The sequence below is a fragment of the Leptonychotes weddellii genome, chromosome 1 (assembly GCF_054177405.1).
Source record: "Leptonychotes weddellii isolate Sample4059 chromosome 1, ASM5417740v2, whole genome shotgun sequence".
Taxonomy (NCBI): domain Eukaryota; kingdom Metazoa; phylum Chordata; class Mammalia; order Carnivora; family Phocidae; genus Leptonychotes; species Leptonychotes weddellii.
Genome location: NC_138369.1, coordinates 131144270 through 131162715, shown reverse-complemented (window position 1 = coordinate 131162715; position 18446 = coordinate 131144270). Strand labels below are relative to the sequence as shown.

At 47.9% G+C, this 18446-nt stretch overlaps 1 protein-coding gene across 5 annotated transcripts in view; it reads right to left on the bottom strand.

Moving 5' to 3' along the window:
- MYLK (myosin light chain kinase) overlaps positions 1–18446 on the bottom strand; it is a 199012-nt gene that overhangs the window by 105679 nt on the left and 74887 nt on the right. For all 5 annotated transcript variants that reach the window (XM_081832657.1, XM_081832667.1, XM_081832645.1 and 2 more), the window contains exons 4-10: positions 12731–12779; positions 11635–11800; positions 10488–10653; positions 8750–8768; positions 7057–7592; positions 6294–6500; positions 2255–2389 (exon numbers count right to left, since the gene is read on the bottom strand). In XM_081832657.1, the coding sequence (XP_081688783.1) occupies positions 2255–2389; positions 6294–6500; positions 7057–7592; positions 8750–8768; positions 10488–10653; positions 11635–11800; positions 12731–12779 (1278 nt within the window). The remainder of the gene's footprint in view (positions 1–2254; positions 2390–6293; positions 6501–7056; positions 7593–8749; positions 8769–10487; positions 10654–11634; positions 11801–12730; positions 12780–18446) is intronic.

The following is an 18446-nucleotide window of genomic DNA, read 5'->3' as shown; positions in this document are numbered from 1 at the left end:
AGGAAGCGACTGTCAGTTTCTTCCCTTGTCAGGCCCCAGGGTCCTGGTTTGCACTTCATAAAATTGGGGGTGGGCAGTGAGGGGAAGGAGAAAGTACAGAAAGAAGTTCTCTCCCTGCAGTGCAATGTTTTCTTCTGCACATAGCAACACCTCGTGTCTCCATGACAGTTTGCAGAGACTGCCAAGCAAGCGTGTCATAGGGCGGGAGGGAAGAGATTCTGCCCTTCATAAAGGTGAGGCTGGGAGCTGGGAAAGGCAGGGGCCAGGATCGGGCTACTGAGAGGACTGAACACTGCTCTTCGCTTTTTGTGGGGAAAAAAAAAAAAAAAAAAAGACACTCTAACACCTCTCTTCCTTGAGAATACCAGTACATTTCATGACTGCCATCAAAGTGCTTGTGCTGTCGAAATGTGCCAACATAGTGTTTAAGACCTCTTTTGTTACTGGAGCATAACTCATTTTGGTCCTACACACATGGGATAGAATAGTGGCCCCAGAAAGGAGTTGCTGGCTCAGGGCACTCAGAATTGGGAGACACGGAACTCTCCCTGGCCAGAGACTGGGACGACCAGATGGTTAGCAGCCAGGGGAACTTGAGCACGATCGCCCTCTAGTGGCAACGGCGTGGAAATGCCAAGATTGACCAAGAATTAAAAAGGTGGGGTAGCTTTTCCAGGTCCCGAGGGGTGCAGACCAGGGATCAGCAAACTGCTGCTCACGGGTCAAATCTGACCTGCAGCCTATTTTTGTACAGCCTGAAAGCTAAGAATAGTTGTTACAGACTTTAAATCGTTGAAAAAATCAAAGGGAAAATATTTCGTGATCTGCGAACATTGTATGAAATTCACATTTCAGTGTCCATAAATAAAGTTTTATTGCAACACTGCCATACTTATTCATCTACATATTGTCTCCGGCTGCTTTTGTGCTGCCACAACAGCAGAGTGGAGTTGTTGTGACAGAGACTGTATGGCCAGCAAAGCTGAAAATATTTACTATCTGGCCTTACGGAAAATGTTTCTTGACCCCGGGTCTGGACTCTGAGCCAGATGGAAGTGAAACTCTCTTACTCAGATCCATTACTAGTCTTTAACATCCGTGTTCTGTTCCAGCTGCTAGGAGGCTGCCTCTTTGTAGTCAGTCATGGGATCCGACAGAAGCTCTGTCCATAGTGAGGGGTGGAAGGAAGGGTGACCTCAATTGTCACTTATTTGCCCAAGAAGATGACACACAGGAAGACTATATGCACCTTCTCTCACTGACCAGAGATAATCTCTAGCAAAGCCTAAGCAAACTATACCAACTGGGAAGGTTCACAAGTAACACGTCAATAGTGTAGAAACGGCTGGGGACTATTTGGTGCATAGGTGACAGGTGCCGTTGTCCCTTAAGGAGCCTATTCGATCAGCCCTGAGAGCTGGCTGAGGTCCCAAACCTTCTGTTCCAGCCCATCTCCTTACTCATAAGGAAGCTGATGCCCGGAGAGGTGAAGGGGGGTGTCTGAGCTCCCCCGACCCCTAGATGGCAGAGAAGGCGAAGTGCCCTGGTCCCCTCACTGGCAGTCCTCCTTCATCCTCCCTGTGGGTCCCCAAAGCAGGGGTTTCCAAAGCAGACCCTGCTCAATGCCATCAATTTGATGGACTGTTCTCAGTTCTAAAATTAGAGTCCTCCCATACTTTTGGAATCGAAAGGCTTTTTTACCGAGAGAAGAGTGATCATATATGATAACTAATTTTTTCAAAAGGCCTTACTTGGCCAAAAAAAAAAAAAAAAAAGTTGGCATGTCTCTATAGGACTATAACATTACAACAACTTACTTGTCTATGAATCCCAAAACCAACTGCCACTAAATGAAAGGCGAGGTTCCATGAGTAACTTCTAGTATGGTTCACTAATTTGTTAATTTGTTCATTTATTGACTCAACAAATATTTATTGAGGGCCTACTACGAGCCTGGCCACATAAATGAACCAAACTGCCTGTGCACCCATATACATTAGCTGTTTTATATAAAGGATCTAATGTACTTCACAACCACCACCCTGGGAGGCAGCTGACATTATTCATGTGTTGCAGGAGCTCAAGGCTCAGATAGGAATAGCAATTTGCCCGGTGTCCCCGGCCAGGCGATAGCAGACGCCACAGTCCCGTGAGCTCTCTGTACCCTGTAGCTTCTGAGGGATAAATGGGGCAAGCCAAGTGAGAACGCAAGCGGGGCCAAAGGGCCCAGGGGCCTAGAGCGGGGGGAACTCACCATTGAGCAGCCAAGTGATTTGGGGGACCGGGGTCCCCTGCACAGAGCACTGCAGCACAAAGTCCTGGCCCTCGACGACAGTGCAGTCCTTCAGGACCCTGGAGAATGAGGGTGCCACCTCCGTCGCGGCCAGCCCTGCAAGGGCAGAGGACAGACAAGCCATCTCAGACCACAGTTGACGTGCTCTGCTGAGGCCCTGCAGTCACCCCGAGCCTCGCGGGCAGATGCACCCAGGGTTCCTCAGGAGCCTGGCTTGGAGGCAGGCAGCACCACGGGTGTGGAGACCTGGAGCCTGAGGCCGAGAAAGCAGCAGGGGCTTATTCACGGTCACAAAACAGACCAGGTCTGGGAATGCTCAGGACATGGGCCTGCCCCCTCTCCTCTGGGTCTCAGGCACCTCCTATCCTGGCTTGCCTTTTGCTGTCCTGGAGCATCCGCAGAGCTCCTTCTTCCCTGCTTTCCTGGTCCCCCTGTACTCCCCAGTGCCCCTTCTCTCCTTTAACACATCCCATCGGACCTGCACAACCTTGAGAATATCTTTGTACTTGCAGCGACAATATGCCCACCGGGGAGGACATTTCAATTTTAAAGTGTTATTTTTTCCAATTCCAAGACTGGATCAAATGACAGAGACTCACACGTGTCCTAGTTTTCCAACCTTGGCCAACAGCTCGGGACTGCTGGGGGCCTGGGACTATGCATTACTAAATTCCCTCAGGATTCTGATGCATATTTTCGTTGAGAACCACTGAGCTGAGCTTTCCAGAAGCCCTCTGCATTGGGGGACTGGGGAGCATTTTGTAGTTTGGGGGGGCCTTAACTAAGAGCAATAGGGACAGATCGTCTCTTCCACGAGCAGAACACGCGGCAGAAACGTCAAGGTGGCTGGCAGCCGAGAACGGGGAAGGGATTTGGTGATTAGAAGAGGCCTCAGCGGTGCCTTTCAGGAGGAGCTATCCCATGCAGTGGTGAGGGGTTTAAGGACAAAAACTGGTACAGGAGGGCTTACTATGTGCCAGGGACATTCCCACATGTGACTGTGACAGGGCATGAGGTCGCTTTCTTCAACTCGTTTTATAGACCAGGTTAGTAATTTCTCATAGTCCAGCCCAATGGCGAAGGCAGGCTTTACACCCCGCTCTCTGACTCTGCGTCCCCACTTCCTCCTCCACACCAGAGCTCCCCTACAGGGAGAGGAGGCTGGGGGAGAGCAGCTCAGTCAGAACAATGGGGCATCTGACTGGGACTGGCACTGAGGAAAGGGATGGACAGACTACCTCGAGAGCTGTGGCCACCTCTATCCCTTTTCCCAGCCAGCGTCACATTCCCTCACAGGGAAATGCCTTTGGGAGCCATTGAAAAAATATGGATTTTCGTGTCAAACCAACATGGGTTAGAAATATGCTATCTTTTACCAGGCATGTGACCTTGGACAAGTCATTTAACTTCATCACAGCTCGGTATTCCCACCTGGAAAATGGGTGTGACTACAATTATCTCCTCAGACCACTGGGATAACTAAATGGATAAAAGGATATAAAATGGATAACTAAATGCTTTACAGAGGTAAAGCATTTAGCACAAAGCCTGGCACACTGAGCAAGCTTTTGTGGAGTGTTAGCTGTTACCATCAAATGGAAGCTGGGCATCGAGACTAGACCTGCAGTGAGTTTGGGGGTGAAAGACAGTGGAGAAATAGAGTGGGAGCTTAAGGGGCCACTGAGAAAAAGGCAGATTTTCTTTCCGTTTTCACCAGAGCATGATAGTAGGGATCAGGTGGCCTGCATCTTGGCGAAGTCATCCGGAAAGGTTTTAGAACAGTCAGTATCTCCAGGAGGGAGAGGGAGCCCAAAAGTACTTTTGCAATGGCTGAGTAAGGGCTCCTGAAAATCCGCTCCTCCATACAAGAAACAAGAACACTGGCAAAAACAGTCGAAATCAACTTTTTCAGAACTCTGGAAATTAACCAAAGGCTTACAACATTCTGAAGAGCGTGCATTCAAAAACAAACAGCTGACGTTGTAAGAAGAGCCACGCTGGCGGCCTGCTTAATTCCCATCCTGTTTGCCCCAGCTCTTGTGGCAGCTTTGAAGACCACATTCTCTTTCACCCCCAACTTGCTGCAAGTATAGTCTCAATGCACGGCTTCCATTTAATAGTAATAACAACCACTCCAACAAAAGCCTGCTGGTTTTCAACCTTTGGTGGACCTGATGCCATGTGTCTGTCCCCTGCACAGAGCCTGGGATGACGAGGCTCGGGTGCTTGGACTTGTGAACTCTACAGGCACTCCCACCTCCAAATGGAATGGATACGATTTCTTACAAAGAAATTCATGACCATAGTGAAAATCCCAATTAAGAAATAAATCAACAGTATGCATGCCGTGAGAAGTAAGACTACCCCCCACCTCTTCCTAAGCATCCCGTTTCCTTTCCTTGAGGCAACGTGTGGACCCTTCCAGAAATGTTTTATGCACACATAAGCATCTGTTTGCACATATCTACATAGATTCTTTTCCTTTTATGCAAATAGCATATGATACACACAGCTCTGCACTTGGCTCTCCTCCCTTACTAGTATCTTGGACATGTTTCACCATCAGAGTCCGCAGGTCAGCCATATTTGTTTTACTGGCTGCATGGAATCCTACTGCACGGATGAATCACTAAGTTCTTCTCTTTTCCTTTCTTTTTTTGGGAAATGTTTATTGTGGCAAATTTCAAATACACACACTAGGAAAGAGAGCAGTACCGTGGATCATCATATACTTGTTTCTCAAATTTAATAATTATCAACTCACGGTTGATCTCATTTCATTTGTAGCCCCACCAACTCCCACTACACATGGATTATTTCTGAAGCAAATATCGTATCATTTCACCAGTAAATAACTCAATTTATATCTCTAAAATACAAAGGCTTAAAAAAATAACCACAAGACCACCATCATATCTTATAAATAGCACTAATTCTATTATATCAAATACCTTGTGAATGCTCAAATTTTCCTGGTGTTCTCATTAAAAAAAGTTTTTAAAGTTGTCTCAGTCAGGAGCCACACAAAGTCCAAAGACTGTGATTACTGATATCTCTTACGTATCTTTTCACCTAAGTTTCCTAAAGGTTGTCCCTCCCTTCCTCTTTCTCTTGCAATTTATTTGTTGAAAAAAAAATAGACAAAGGTTATTTGTCCATTGAACTTCTAAAAGCCTGAAATTTGCTGACTCTATCCTTGTGGTTTAATATGTTCCTCAATGGGTCAAGGGTCCCTGAATAGCATTTAAAATGAGGAAATTTTAAAGAGAGACGGGTACAAAGATATCTATCACAGTTTTGTTACAATAGTGAAAAAATGGAAACAGTCTAAATATTCGACAGTAAGAGCAAGCGTAATCAGATACACTATTCTATGAAAGATTATATGGCCATTAAAATCAGGTTTTTGAATAATATTAAGTAATACAGAAAGAAGTAGTATAAGAACGATGCTTATGTAACATGAGCAAGTTAGAATAGAAAGCAGTATACAAACAGCACAATGTTGATTTTGTTTTAAAAACATTAAAATACATTTATTTCTGAGTCATAAAACTATACTGTGTTTAAATCCCCCACAACAAACAGGCACAACTTTTATAAACAGATATTACAATAAACATAGAAGATGCGGGATCCCACATCATCTCATATGACTCTCAATGTGTATATTTAGGGAATGTTTGGTTCTCTGTGGTTAGAAAAGTGAGTCATGGCACTCCTTGGACAGCTGAGGAACCCAGAAAAGGGAGCTGTCAGCAGGGCTGGGCATGGGGGGTGGGCATGCTTGTTCTGAGGTGACTCTGATGTGAACTCCTCATCAGGAGTCACTTGTCCTGGAGCAATGACTTTGGCCTTGGCATGTGGGTGGGAATGATGCCTCTGTCGGGTTGTACACCCTGCGTGGGGGTGGTAGGAGGTGATACCCCTGCAGGGTAGGAGGCACCCCATGGATGGCCCCCCCGCAGAGAACCCAGGGTGACTGGAGGTGCGTACTCACGTTTCACCAGGAGGGTCCAACTGCAGGACATCTGGCCTCGGACATTGGAGGCCGTGCAGCTATAGGTCCCACTGTCTCTGGCCCGCGCTCTCAGCAGGCAGAGGTAATGGCATCCGCCTTCTTCATAAACCTCAACCATGCCTTCTCGAATCCTCACGGGGGCACCTTCCAGGAACCAGGTCACTTCAGGCTTCGGGATCCCTGAAACTACAGGGCGAGGTGAAGGACATGAGGTTCCCAGAGAGTGCATTGTGCTTGTGGGGCAGGCAGGATGCTGGACCTGAGGGAGACGCTCATTCTGGTTTGAGATGCCCTCCTGCAGAATAGGCTCTCTTACCCCTCACCCTGCACTGTGCACGAGTAAACCTCTCAAGATGGAGGCAGGGTCGGTGGGGAGGAGGGACACAGGGTGACAAGCCAGGTCTCCAGATCAGCCAAAGCCAGCAGAAGGGAGAAAAGCGCAGGAGCCCCTGTGGCTTGTTTTTTGATGGTGATGGTGATGATGGGTTTTCCCCTCTAGGGTGGTTAGAATTAGGACACAGGGCCGATGCCATATCCAACAATGAACCATGGGCCACTGTTGGGTGTTTCTCCAGAACAAGGCACGTTACTAGACTGAGTCCTTCCTATAAGGTGGCTTCTGGGGTGGGCTGGGTTCTAGTCCAAGGGGCTGGGTGGATACCACTGTGCTGATGGAGGGAGTGGCCACCCAGGGGCTACACTGGTGGGGCAGGACGGGACAGTGACCTTTAGATCTACTCACCCTCGCATCTGAACTTGACTGTCTGATCTTCACTGACTTCCTGGCTTTGGGGTTTGCTCTCAAATTTGGGGAAGGTGGAATCCCTCTGGCTCTCCATGGGGATTTTCCTTGTAGCAACCTTGCTCATCACCTCCTGGCTTCCCAGGCCAGACTGCCTGGTGGGGAGGATGGCTATGGGGGACGCAGCTGGCCTCTCCCTCTCTTCTCCAGAAGATGAGGGGGCACCCGAGACCAGTGCTCTTGGTTCTGGCTGGACTTTTGCAGCCTGTAGGGTGATGGTGCTGGAAGTCTTTTGTAGGACGGGGCTCCTCAGGGCCTTCCTCGGTGGGTCCCCGGACGACTCTGGCTGGGACTCCCGCAGGGGTGGAGGCTGGCTACTTGTGGCCCAGGTCGGGGAGCCCCCTCTCTGGGTACTGGAGCAGTTCTTTCTCTCGGCAGCAGACGCGAGGCTGTCCAGTTTCGGCCCCTGTGTGGTTCCATTGGTCACTTCCTTCCTGATATCTGAATTGGCTGCCTTTGTTCCTCTCACCAATGACCTATTTGGTGGTGGTTGGGGTGGGGGGCAATGGAGAAGAAGAAGGAGAAATAGAATGGTTATCTGGTTACTCACAAGCATTACTCATGACAAGCCCAGATTCCAGTGATCACAAAAGCCCACAAATGAAGACAGAGTGAGAGCAAAAGTGTCTCTCGGCAGCCTTCTCAGTTTCCCAAGGCAAAGGGCAAGCAGCCATTCCTGACACTTCCTTGCCCCTCATCCCAATCCAGAGCCTGTTCTATCTGCATTTATCCAATCTGCCTTTATTCTACCCCCCGAGCGCCACCCTAGTTCCCACCACGCAACTGCCTCCCCCCGGTCCCTGCTGGCCCTCTCTGATCCACGGTCTGCATGGCAAGCACAGCCGATCAGCACCGCACCGAGAATAAGACTGAGCTTCACAACATGGCCCACAAGGATGCCCTACGTGAGCTGGTTCCCGTTGCCTCTTGGACCTCGCCAGACTGTCTGACTCCTGCCGGGCAGCAGCCACACCAGTGTCCTTCTGGGTCCCCCAGGGCCCACCTCTCTGTCATCTCCCCGCTTTCACACATGCTACCGCCCTGCTGGGAGCATGCTCCCTGCACTTTCCTTCACCTGGCTAACATTCCCCGTCAAGAGCCTGAGCTCAAACAGCAAGCGTCCAGGAAGGGTTTCTCTGACCCTCTAATCTAAATTAGCGCTGCTCGTTCCTCTGCCCTGGACACACCGCAGCTTGTAACTCTGGCTTGGTGCAGCTCTGTTTAAAGCCCTTTCCCTCCACCAGACGCCTGCCCACCCCGCAGACCCGGCGTCTAGCTCCAGGCCTCATGCACGGGAAAGGAAGCTCCTGAGGAAGACGGGCTACATGGGTGAGCAGATCCTGCCTGGCCCGTGGCAGGCTCCCTAGTCAGTGCCCTTCCTAGTGACAGCTAACTGGGACTGGCCAGACGCTAAGAAAGACGACAGCACTGTGTCTTCGAGAGCCTCACTACGACGGCGAGCCTGTGTGGCATATTGCAATAGGAGAACAAAACAAAACCTAACTATGCCCCCAGCTGTCAGCTCTCCCTCCTATACAATGACTCGGAAATTCAGGGCATTTCTCCATTACAACCTCTCTTTTCTTGCAGGGCATCTCAAGATGGAGACAGTGATTACAAAGCCTAGACGTACCTACTGGCATTGTCCAAACCTGGAAAAAGGGAGAAGGGGAGACTGTTAGTGGACTCTTTTAGGTACCAAGAGGAGACAGTGATGAGACAGCATTGGTTTTCATTTCTTACAGAGTGTTCACCTCGTCAGCTTCCACTTGGCCTCTCACCTATGCTCGTCCCTCCCTCCGCCCCTCCCGCAGCGTCCCTGGTGCTGAACTGCTTGGGTTAATCTGAGGAGCTTGTCCGAGGCCCGCTCTGAGACACCGTCAAGGCCTCCACTGCTGCCCTGGGCCTTCTCTGGAAGCCTCGGCGACCGCACCCTGTGCCACGGGACCTGTCCCGTTCACCAGCCACAGAAGGAAACCAATCGAGGGACAAACCAAAATAAACACCTGAAAATTTCAAACCCAAACAGTTTAACTTACGTTGGCCCTCAAAAACAAACCTCCCAAGTGATCAGTTTTGACAAACACCTGCTTTAAAAATGTACAGTTTGAAAACTGTAATTGCATTCAGTTCTTCAAAGAAAAAAACATACTATAGATATATTCTTTTTCCCTGCCACATCGTTTTTAAAAATTTTATTACAGAAAATTTCAAAACATACAATAGTAGAGAGGATATAACCAATTCTGAAAGCCATCACCCAGATTAAGGAAATAGCACTGTGTTGCCTGTCTTTTCTATTCCTTTTTGTTTTGGTTTTCAGAGGAGCTTCTTCGGGGAGTATTTTAAAACACATCCCAGGCAACACATCATTTTGTCACTAAGTACTTGGGAGGGGAGCAGTTCTTTAATTCAACGCTAGGGCAAGTAAGGGGAGTGGCTCAATCACTCTTCTCAATGCCTAACAGTGGGTCCGAGCCCACGGTGAGCTGTGAGGTCTAATTCTTCAGTCCAGACCAGGACTTTGATGGTGCAGAATGGAATAGAGAATGCCAGCAGGTACTGTGCATGGTACAACTCAGGACCGCTTCATGAAACTTGTTTCAGTTAAATATGTTTATATACACATGTCCTGAATAAATTTCTTTCTGTGGGCTATAAAGAACACTCCAGCCAACAATGGTAAAGAGAGCAAGGAGGAATAGTTTCTGAAAAAGGAAGGGAATGTGGAAGAGAAAAATCATAGAAGAAAAGAGAGTAAGAAAGGGGGAGGAGCGTGAAGGTTGTTTCCCTCCCCGATTCCCCAAATCCCACCTTGCTCAAGGTTCCCGCTCTGCTCAGTGCAGTGATGTCAATCCCCATCGCCACCCACACTCCCGCTTCCACAGGCTGGACTTGGCGGAACCAAGGGGAATGTAAAGAGGAGACAGATTCAAAGAGATTTCCGGGGAAGAACTGACGGGGCTGATGCCTACAGCAAGGAGGAGGCAAGGGTCAGAGGAGATGCTGAAATGCCCAGTCCAGGTGAGGAGGAAAAGCAGAATTCTGCGGTAGAAAGAGTTAAGCTGAGGGAACACCTGATGTGAAGGACAGAGCGGTTGATAAGTTAAATTTGAGGCAGGTTAAATTTGGGGTGATGGCAAGGCATTTGCAATGTCCACTCCTGGCAGTTGCAATTAGAGGTACAAAAAGGAATGTGAGCGAGAAGAAAAGACTGAAGACACAGGTGTGGGGCACACCTGCCCCTGGGGGAACGCATGGGGAGGTGGGTGGGTCAGTGTAACACGATCTGTAATGGACAGCAGCTCCCCCTGGCAGGGTACAGACACCAGGCAGGGGGGTTCCGTACGAGCCCTCCCACCACTTGATACCTTGGATAGAAAGCTCGGCCGACATGGAGGCCTTCCCCGACCCATTCACCACCAGGCACGTGTACACTCCCACGTCATCGCAGCTGACCTCATGGATTTCCAGAACTTGTACCCCATTCTTCTCAGACATAGACACACGGGCACTTGGCTGCAGGGGAACCTCTCCCTGTGGACGGCAAGAGGGCAGCTGGGTCAGAGAAACCTGCTTACCTTTGGCACTATCCAAGCCTCGCTGGGATGGACACCGGGCCTGGGCAGCAGAACCCTCTGCCCTGGGCTCTGTCGATGTGCTCAGAGAGCAGTCTTTGGACAATCCAAGGGCCCCCCCGACTCGAGGTCCATGTGTGTGGTGTGACGTCAGGTCCGGCTTAAAGCAGGTGTATGAACTTGTTTCAGAGGAGGCCTAGTTTGAGATGGGGATCCTACATTCCTCATTTTAGCTCTGCTTTGCCTCCCTCTCCTTTACTCTTTTCCTGGGCTCAGTCCAGGAGAACTGGGAAATAGGGAAAAGGTGTCCCTTCACTCATTCTGACCCAGGACTCCCATCTGTGAGAAAGCTATTCTCGCAGGCCTTGACCCCAAGCTTTCCCTGTGGCTCCTCACTGTGCTGCTGAACGCCTACCCCGCCCCTCAGGCCCCCTGCTGCTGCCACTCCCTTCCCCCACCCCTCTGCTCTGCCTTCACACTGCCCGGCCCTGAATGAAATACTCCCAACCGTATTCTGAGGTATTCTGAGGTAGGTGGCATCATCTCTGCCTCACAGATAAGGAGACCAGTGCTCCAAGAGACCAAATGATTTGCCCAGCATCATGTGTTTTATGAATGAGGGAGCTGTGGCTTGAAACATAGTCTCATGACTTCAAATTCCACTCTCTTGAGATGGTCAGGTCTGTTCTGACTCAGAAATTTTATGCTGTTTGGGGAGTGTGTGGATTATAGCACATGGTGGGCTGAGTTGCAGAGGCAGAGTGTGCAAATAGGGGCAGGGACAAGCATGGCTATCGGACATACAGAGAACCCTGAAGAACCATCTATAGTCAAGCGGAGGGACTGATTGGAAAGACAGACTCTTGTTGGTCCAAGAGTCTAACCTCCACATTCAGGGTCTCCAGGCCGGAGCCAGAGTTGGGGCAGATAAAAATCTCACCTTGAGCCAGGTGACCTGTGGTTGGGGCCGGCCAGTGATCTTGCAGGAAAACCGTCCCATCTGTCCTTCTTTGACTATGGCTCGGCCCAACTTGGTAGCAAACTTTGGTGGGCACTCTCCCCAGATGCTAGGACGGGTCTCCACAGCAGGGGCTGCAAATCTGTCCCTGGAAAGAAATTAGCAGAGAGTCCAGCAGCAATTCAGATCTTCTCTCTGCCCCTACCTATATCACTTAAGTTGGGTCAGAGACCAGCAAAAGGCAGCCTTCCCAATTCTGTGCCTTAAACACATTTCTCACGCACCCTCTGGAAAAGTCTGCAGCACCAAAACCTATTTCCTCTACCTCCTGATCATGCAGCGAGACTTCATATACTGGCCTCCCTTGTGGTAAGGTATATGTGAATTCTACTGAGCTCTGGCCAAAAGCCTGGGTTTTGGCCACAGACCGCAAGCAGAAGTGATATATGCCAGCTCTTGGCTAAACCCATAAAAAAGTCCTGCGAGATTCTCCACACTCTCTCTTGCCCACTCTTATGGCTAGATGCAGAAGATCCAAGAGAGGCTCCAAGGCCAAGAGATGATGGAACTGCAAAATGAAAGGAGGCCGGGTACCTGAACGATGATGGCAAGGTTCTCCACCTGTTCAAGAATATCTAAGTTGACTTTGCTTGAGTAAGAAATAAACTTTCCCCGTGTTAAACCATTGCGATTTGGGGGCTTGCCTGTTATAGCAGCTACTGTTACTTACCTTTACCAATATAGGTTTCCTTTCCCTAAGAAGTGCCACATATGGATTGCCTCTTCTAGGTCTGTTTACTTAAGTCTGACTATTGCCTTGATTGTCGGCGGTCCCTGAAGATTGGGCACACAGCAAACTTCCTCAGCATGTAGCAGCTAGACCAGTCAAAGGGGCTATCCACACAGGCTAGCAGGTCAGGAGGCACTGTGTGAGACCCACATCACATCCCAGTAGGCTCCTGCTTTCTTTTTATAACCCAGGATGCCCAAAAAGACTTACACCCCAAACCTGTTCTGTCAGGTCAGCAGAAAAAGTCAATCCCGCCCTTACCCTGGCTTGAACAGCCCCCCAACTTACCCCAAGGTTTTGGAAACAGCAGGCTGACCATGCTTCTTCATAAAGCCCCCTGCAAGTAGGAAACAAAGAGAGAGAGTCTTGAACTCAGAGCAACGAAGCTCAGGAAGAGTCAGCCACAGAGGTGGGGTGGGATAATGCCGGAAACAGTTCACCCTGACTGAGCCTGTCCTGGGCCAGGCTCTTTGGTGGATACTTGACATACATCATTTAAGGAGGCTGGTACTACATCGTCCTTCTATTTCTTAAACAGATGAGAAAAAGGAGTCACAAAGCCAGGATTAGGGCAGAAATGCATCCATGCGCACCTTTCCTAGACCACTCAACCATGCTGCTGAGCTGTTACATGCCACTGGACCTTCTACTCCGGCGATTATCTGTGATGATCCAGAACCTCTCCAGAAGACGACCCTGCTGAAACGAGGGTGGGAGATGTACATGCATCTCTCTCACCAGATCTATTCACGTTGGATACAAGCAACATTCCATCCTCGCACTTGTGGCCCAGCAAACAGCAAGATGTGTCCTGCGGGCCTGGAGCAGATCACTGGTGCTGAACTCACCAGAACCTGCATCAGCAGCACCACGGACACTGCAGGTCGGGGGTAAGGTGCTGTCATCCTGGACAGGAAGCGGTTAAAGAGCAAACCCACTCAGGCTGGGGGGCTGGGGGGGGGGGCAGCGCTGCTAGCGGGGAGGGGCCATCCCTAATGTGACCAGGAACAGGAAGTGACCATAAGGTGGTGGGGTGTTTTGGAGGAATAGGGAGGGGGAAAGGAGGACATTTCTGAGATAGTGATCAGACTGGAAGTTGTTCTCTTTTTGCCACAAGCTGGGAATGTTTATAAAACCCCACCCAAAGCACACATAGAAAGCATGGAAGTCATTCCCGGAATATCAGCAGGCAACTGCAATGGGAAATTTGCAGGGTGTTTACTGGAAAAGGGTAAACTTCGTTAAATTCCAGCACCCATTGCATCTGTATGAATGCATAGGAACATGGGAATGGGGGCTGCGTATTTCCCTTGGCTGTATCTGGCTCAAGGACTAAAGAACCTTAGTGGAAAAGGATTAAGAGCAAACACCAGCATCGCAGGTAAGTTACAGTTCCAGTGGATTGACAATTATTATACATGTATTTCTATTTAATGTCACTATTTAGTGAGTTGTGTATAGTTTTCATTCCATAAGGTGGGTTTGTTCTTGTCACTCAATAGTCTGTTCAAGGTTTAAAGGACTTCTAAGCAGATAAAAGGAGAAACTTGTTCTGGGAGGACCCAAATGACAATCGCCATCAAGATGCTGGGGCCCCTCAGACAATCGCCCTCAGATTCTGGAGGAAGTGCCAGCCAGTCAGTCCTTTTCGAAAATACTGGAGCAAACGAGAATCCTAAGCTCTAAAGATGCTCTGGTCTTAGACCAGAACCTCCCTTTCTGTGCCTTCAAATCAAAGGAAATGATGCTTGAAGTAGAAAAGAAAGTTTACAAAGCTGTTCATTTTTCTTGTTGGTAATAGTAAAAATTAGAAACAGTGTAAACATCACCCAGTAGGAAGATAACAAGTGGTTAAGTAAAGTGTACAATTAAACATCTTATTCTGCCATCAAATTATGTTTAAGAATATGTAAAACAGGCAGAAATAGGTTAAGATATTATATCATTTTCTCTTCAGCACGTTCCACTTGGGCAGTGATCCTCTGTACTCCACTGAGCTCATCCTGACCATCGCCTTGCCAGACCCAATGGATCCTCGCCCCCAACACTCAGGTGCTCAACAGCATTTGCTATGGGGCCATTCCACTCCCAAGTACATTCTCCTCCACACTCTCCTGCTCTCATGAGGTGCCTATTCTTCTTCAACTACGTTCTCTGTTCTACTTTTGCATGTGGAGTGGCCCGGGGCTGAGTCCTGGGTCCTTACTCTACACTGCTGATCCCCACCCCCAACCCCAGGAGGTCTTAGACGGTCCCATCACTTTAAATATCATCTATAAGCTGATGACTCTCAAACCATATCCCCACCAGAACTTCCTATTCATTCATCAGAAGTATCCAGAACAGTGCCCCAATCCTCATAGGAGTCAAATCCTTGTGACATAAAGGGATTTTATGAAAAAAGAGCAGGCTCCAACATTATCTATTCAATGTAATCTTAACTAGGAAAAAAGAAAATAAAGTATCCAAACACAGGAAAGCAACCAGAAGAAAATATATTGAAATGTTTAATAGTGATTGTTTTGGGGTGATGGGACTATGAGGAATTGATTCAGCTGTATTTTTCACAACCTGTAAATACGACAGTAAAGAAAAAAACAAGACATGATCTAGTTACCAAAAATAAAGAAAAAAGGAGGGGTGGGGTGGAGAAGGAAAGTAAAAAAGGAAAGAGATTCTGGCACCCAAACAGACGAACAGGGCCTCTTGTACCTGCAAACACCAAAGCATCAGCCACGTACCCAATCACTGAGACTCCCTCTGAAAAATACCTATGTACAATTCACGGCATTTATCATGCTACTGTATCACTCATTTCATCTCGGAACAAAGATTTGATAAAAACTAGACTGATCATCTGATGAAGGGATACAAAAATGTGGTCTATTCCTACACGGAAATATGCAGCCACACAGAGGAACGTACTGACATGTTCCAACATGGATGAACCCTGAGAAAATTTGCTAAGTGAAGAAAGCCAGACTCAAAAAAGACGTCTGATTCCATTTATATGAAATGTTCAGAAGAGGCAAATGGATAGAGACAAAGTACATCAGTGGTTGCCAGGGGCTGGGGGAGGCAGATGGGGAGCGACTGCTCAGTGGGGATGGGGGGATGGGGTTTCTGTTCAGGATGATGAAAAGTTTTGGAACTAGAAGGTGGTGATGGTCACACAACATGGTGAATGTACTTAATGCCACTGAATTGTATACTTTGAAAATGGTTGCGATGGTAAATCCATGTGTATTTTAACCACAATAAAAAACAGACTAAGCATTTTTAAGATTCTTGGGAGCTAAACATCTTAATCCAAAGGCTAAAATTCTTTTACTCCTTAAAAAAAAAAAAAAAAAAAGCAAAAATATGACATTGCCTAAAAGAAGAGCAAAAGAATGCTGTTTGAAGGTACTTCTGTATCAGGGTGAGAGCAGTTTATGGTAGGATCCAAAGGTAACAGAGCAAGCAGTCAGCTAGAAATGGAACGGGGTGCTTATTTTAATGTGAGTTAACACCAGAGAGTTGACATCAAAACTAAAAGAGAATTTGGGCTAAAATAACTAATAAGATCTATTTATAGGCAAAAATGTGAAGTTGCAAGTTGTCAGATAAGGCAAAATTAATTTTGTGAAACTATGAAAATCTGGCAGAACAGTAAGGTTATGGAGAAAAATAAGCGGAAAGGGGATTAGGATGGAAATGCCAAAAATAGAAGAGTAAGTTAAGAGAATTGGTGAAGACAGGATCGAGTTAGTGAGGGGGGGAATAAAAGGCCAAGGCACTGGAAGTATTTAAACATTTCGCTTAGATTTTTCAAGGACGAGTAAAAGAGAAGGCTGCTGGCAGGTTTTAGGAGTGAAAAGTTCAACAGTGGGGAGCTAGCACTTTTTGTTAAAGGATACAGAGAGCCTGGGTTGGGACACAGAATGCTGCTGACAAGGGGAATAATGTGATCAAGATGGTAAGGAGACGAAATGCTTCCAAAATACATGATGATATAACTTATCATCTAAATAGGGACTCTTGACACTGAAAGGGACATAATTAATAATTCTGCCAGGACAATAGGAGCAAACCAGGGCTGTTCCAGGCAAACCAGGGAGCAGTCGCCCTACTTGCAGCCAACTTCAAAGTGGATTTTAAGGGTTGCTTAAAATAGTGGTTTTAATCAGAAAAAAATGGGCATTTTCTCTAACAGATATTTAGTAATGCCCCCTGGGCCAGCCACAGAGTTCACCGCTAACCACCCATATATCATCTCAAAAAGAAAATAAATGTAAAGCCCTAACTAAAAGAGTAACAAAAAATAAAAGGAAAGTAAACTATCATAATACTTATTTCAATATGTAAGTGTTCAAGCATGACTATTTTGGTATGTAAGTGCTCCTGTGCGCTAGAAGATGTAATGACGCTCGCACCAACTCATGGGCACATTTGGATTTAAAAGCAAATGATCAAGCAATGCACGGTCAGGGAGCCCTGGCTTGCAGGACAGGGGTTTCATGGGGGTGTAGAGAGTGGAGGCTACAGGACTGGGGTGGCTAGGGCACGGGGGACATGTGCTTAGGTGGGAGATGGGCAGGAGGCCGACCTTCCAGAAGAGGAAAGCCAGGCAGACCTAGGTGGGTGCAGGCCTTGTTTGGAACAGGGGCAACTAAAAGGCAAAGCAAAAACTTACAGCTCTTGGCATCCACTGGGCCAGCCAGTGGTGTGGATAAGGGAGGAACAGAGGAAAATCCATACCTTTCTGGGATAAAGGAACAAAAGCAAAACAAGTGAAGTGGAGGTGAGGGGGCAGAGGTGAGTTGCCTTCTATCGTTTCATTGGCCAATGTGCTATTAAAAGATCCAGCATCCTGATCCCTCTGGTTTGGATCTGGGAAATGCCTTCTACACGGAAACAGAAACAACCATTGCTCAGTCCCTTTCCAGGAAATCAATGCTTAAAGACAGGAGACCAATGGCAGCCCCCCACTTCCCCCTCCCACACTTCAGTGAGATATTTTATCTAAATCAAATCATGTCATTTTCTTCTTGATACCCTCCAGTGGCTTTCCATCCCCAGGATCTAACCCCTGACCGCCTCCCCAGATGTATCCTCACTCTGCTGACCCCACTAACTCTCTTACTATTTCTCACTCTGAACTCTGTGCGCAAAAAGCCCATAACTCTTTGTCTGGGGCTTTATTTCTGGTCTCAGCAGCAGACTCTGGTCACACAGAGGGCAAGCCGGAGTGATAGAGAGTTCCTGTCTCAGGAAGAAGCCCTCAAGTGAGGACAGATGGGGATCTGGGGGGTAAACACTCAACCCTTCAGTTAACTCCGAGTTCCTAGGGCCACTCTTCCCCCTTAAATCCCATGATGTGAGGTCCTTCTTCCTCTTGCCCTCACATCTCACACATAGTCAGGGAGTTGTTAATTCTACTACAAACGTTACACTTGTTACTTAGTTACAGTCTCTCTTTCTCAGTACGAAGTAGATCTCAGGGGGCAGGGACCCTGTCTGAACTGTTCCACTCTGTCGCCAGTGCCTGACACAGAGAGGAGCAGAGCCGTGAACGGGGCAATGGAAACAGGAATTTGTTCTTCACTCGCTGGAGACATTCTAGGATGAGGGGGCATAGCTTTGTTTTGTGGCAGGGACAAAAGTGGGCAGCCTCAGAACCCATCACCTCCAGGGGAGGAAGCTGCGGAAAGAAGTCCACAGTGGTGGAGGAGGAGGATTCTGCAGGAAGAATGGGGCACCTAATAGAGACAGAAGAAAGAGTGATGATGGCCAAGGCCGGGTCCAGAAAGGAGTGTGTGTGTGCAGAGAACTAGGTTTTTGCCCCTCCTATTTATTTCAAAGGAAACTCCCTAAGAGGAGGGAGCTCCTGGCCAAATCTACTCCCCAGTGAATATGTATTCATTATTTTAAAATTTACTTTAAAAAAATTGTTCATTGTAACAGACATTTCTGCAAAGAAGACATCCAAATGGCCAAGAGACACATGAAAAAGTGCTCAACA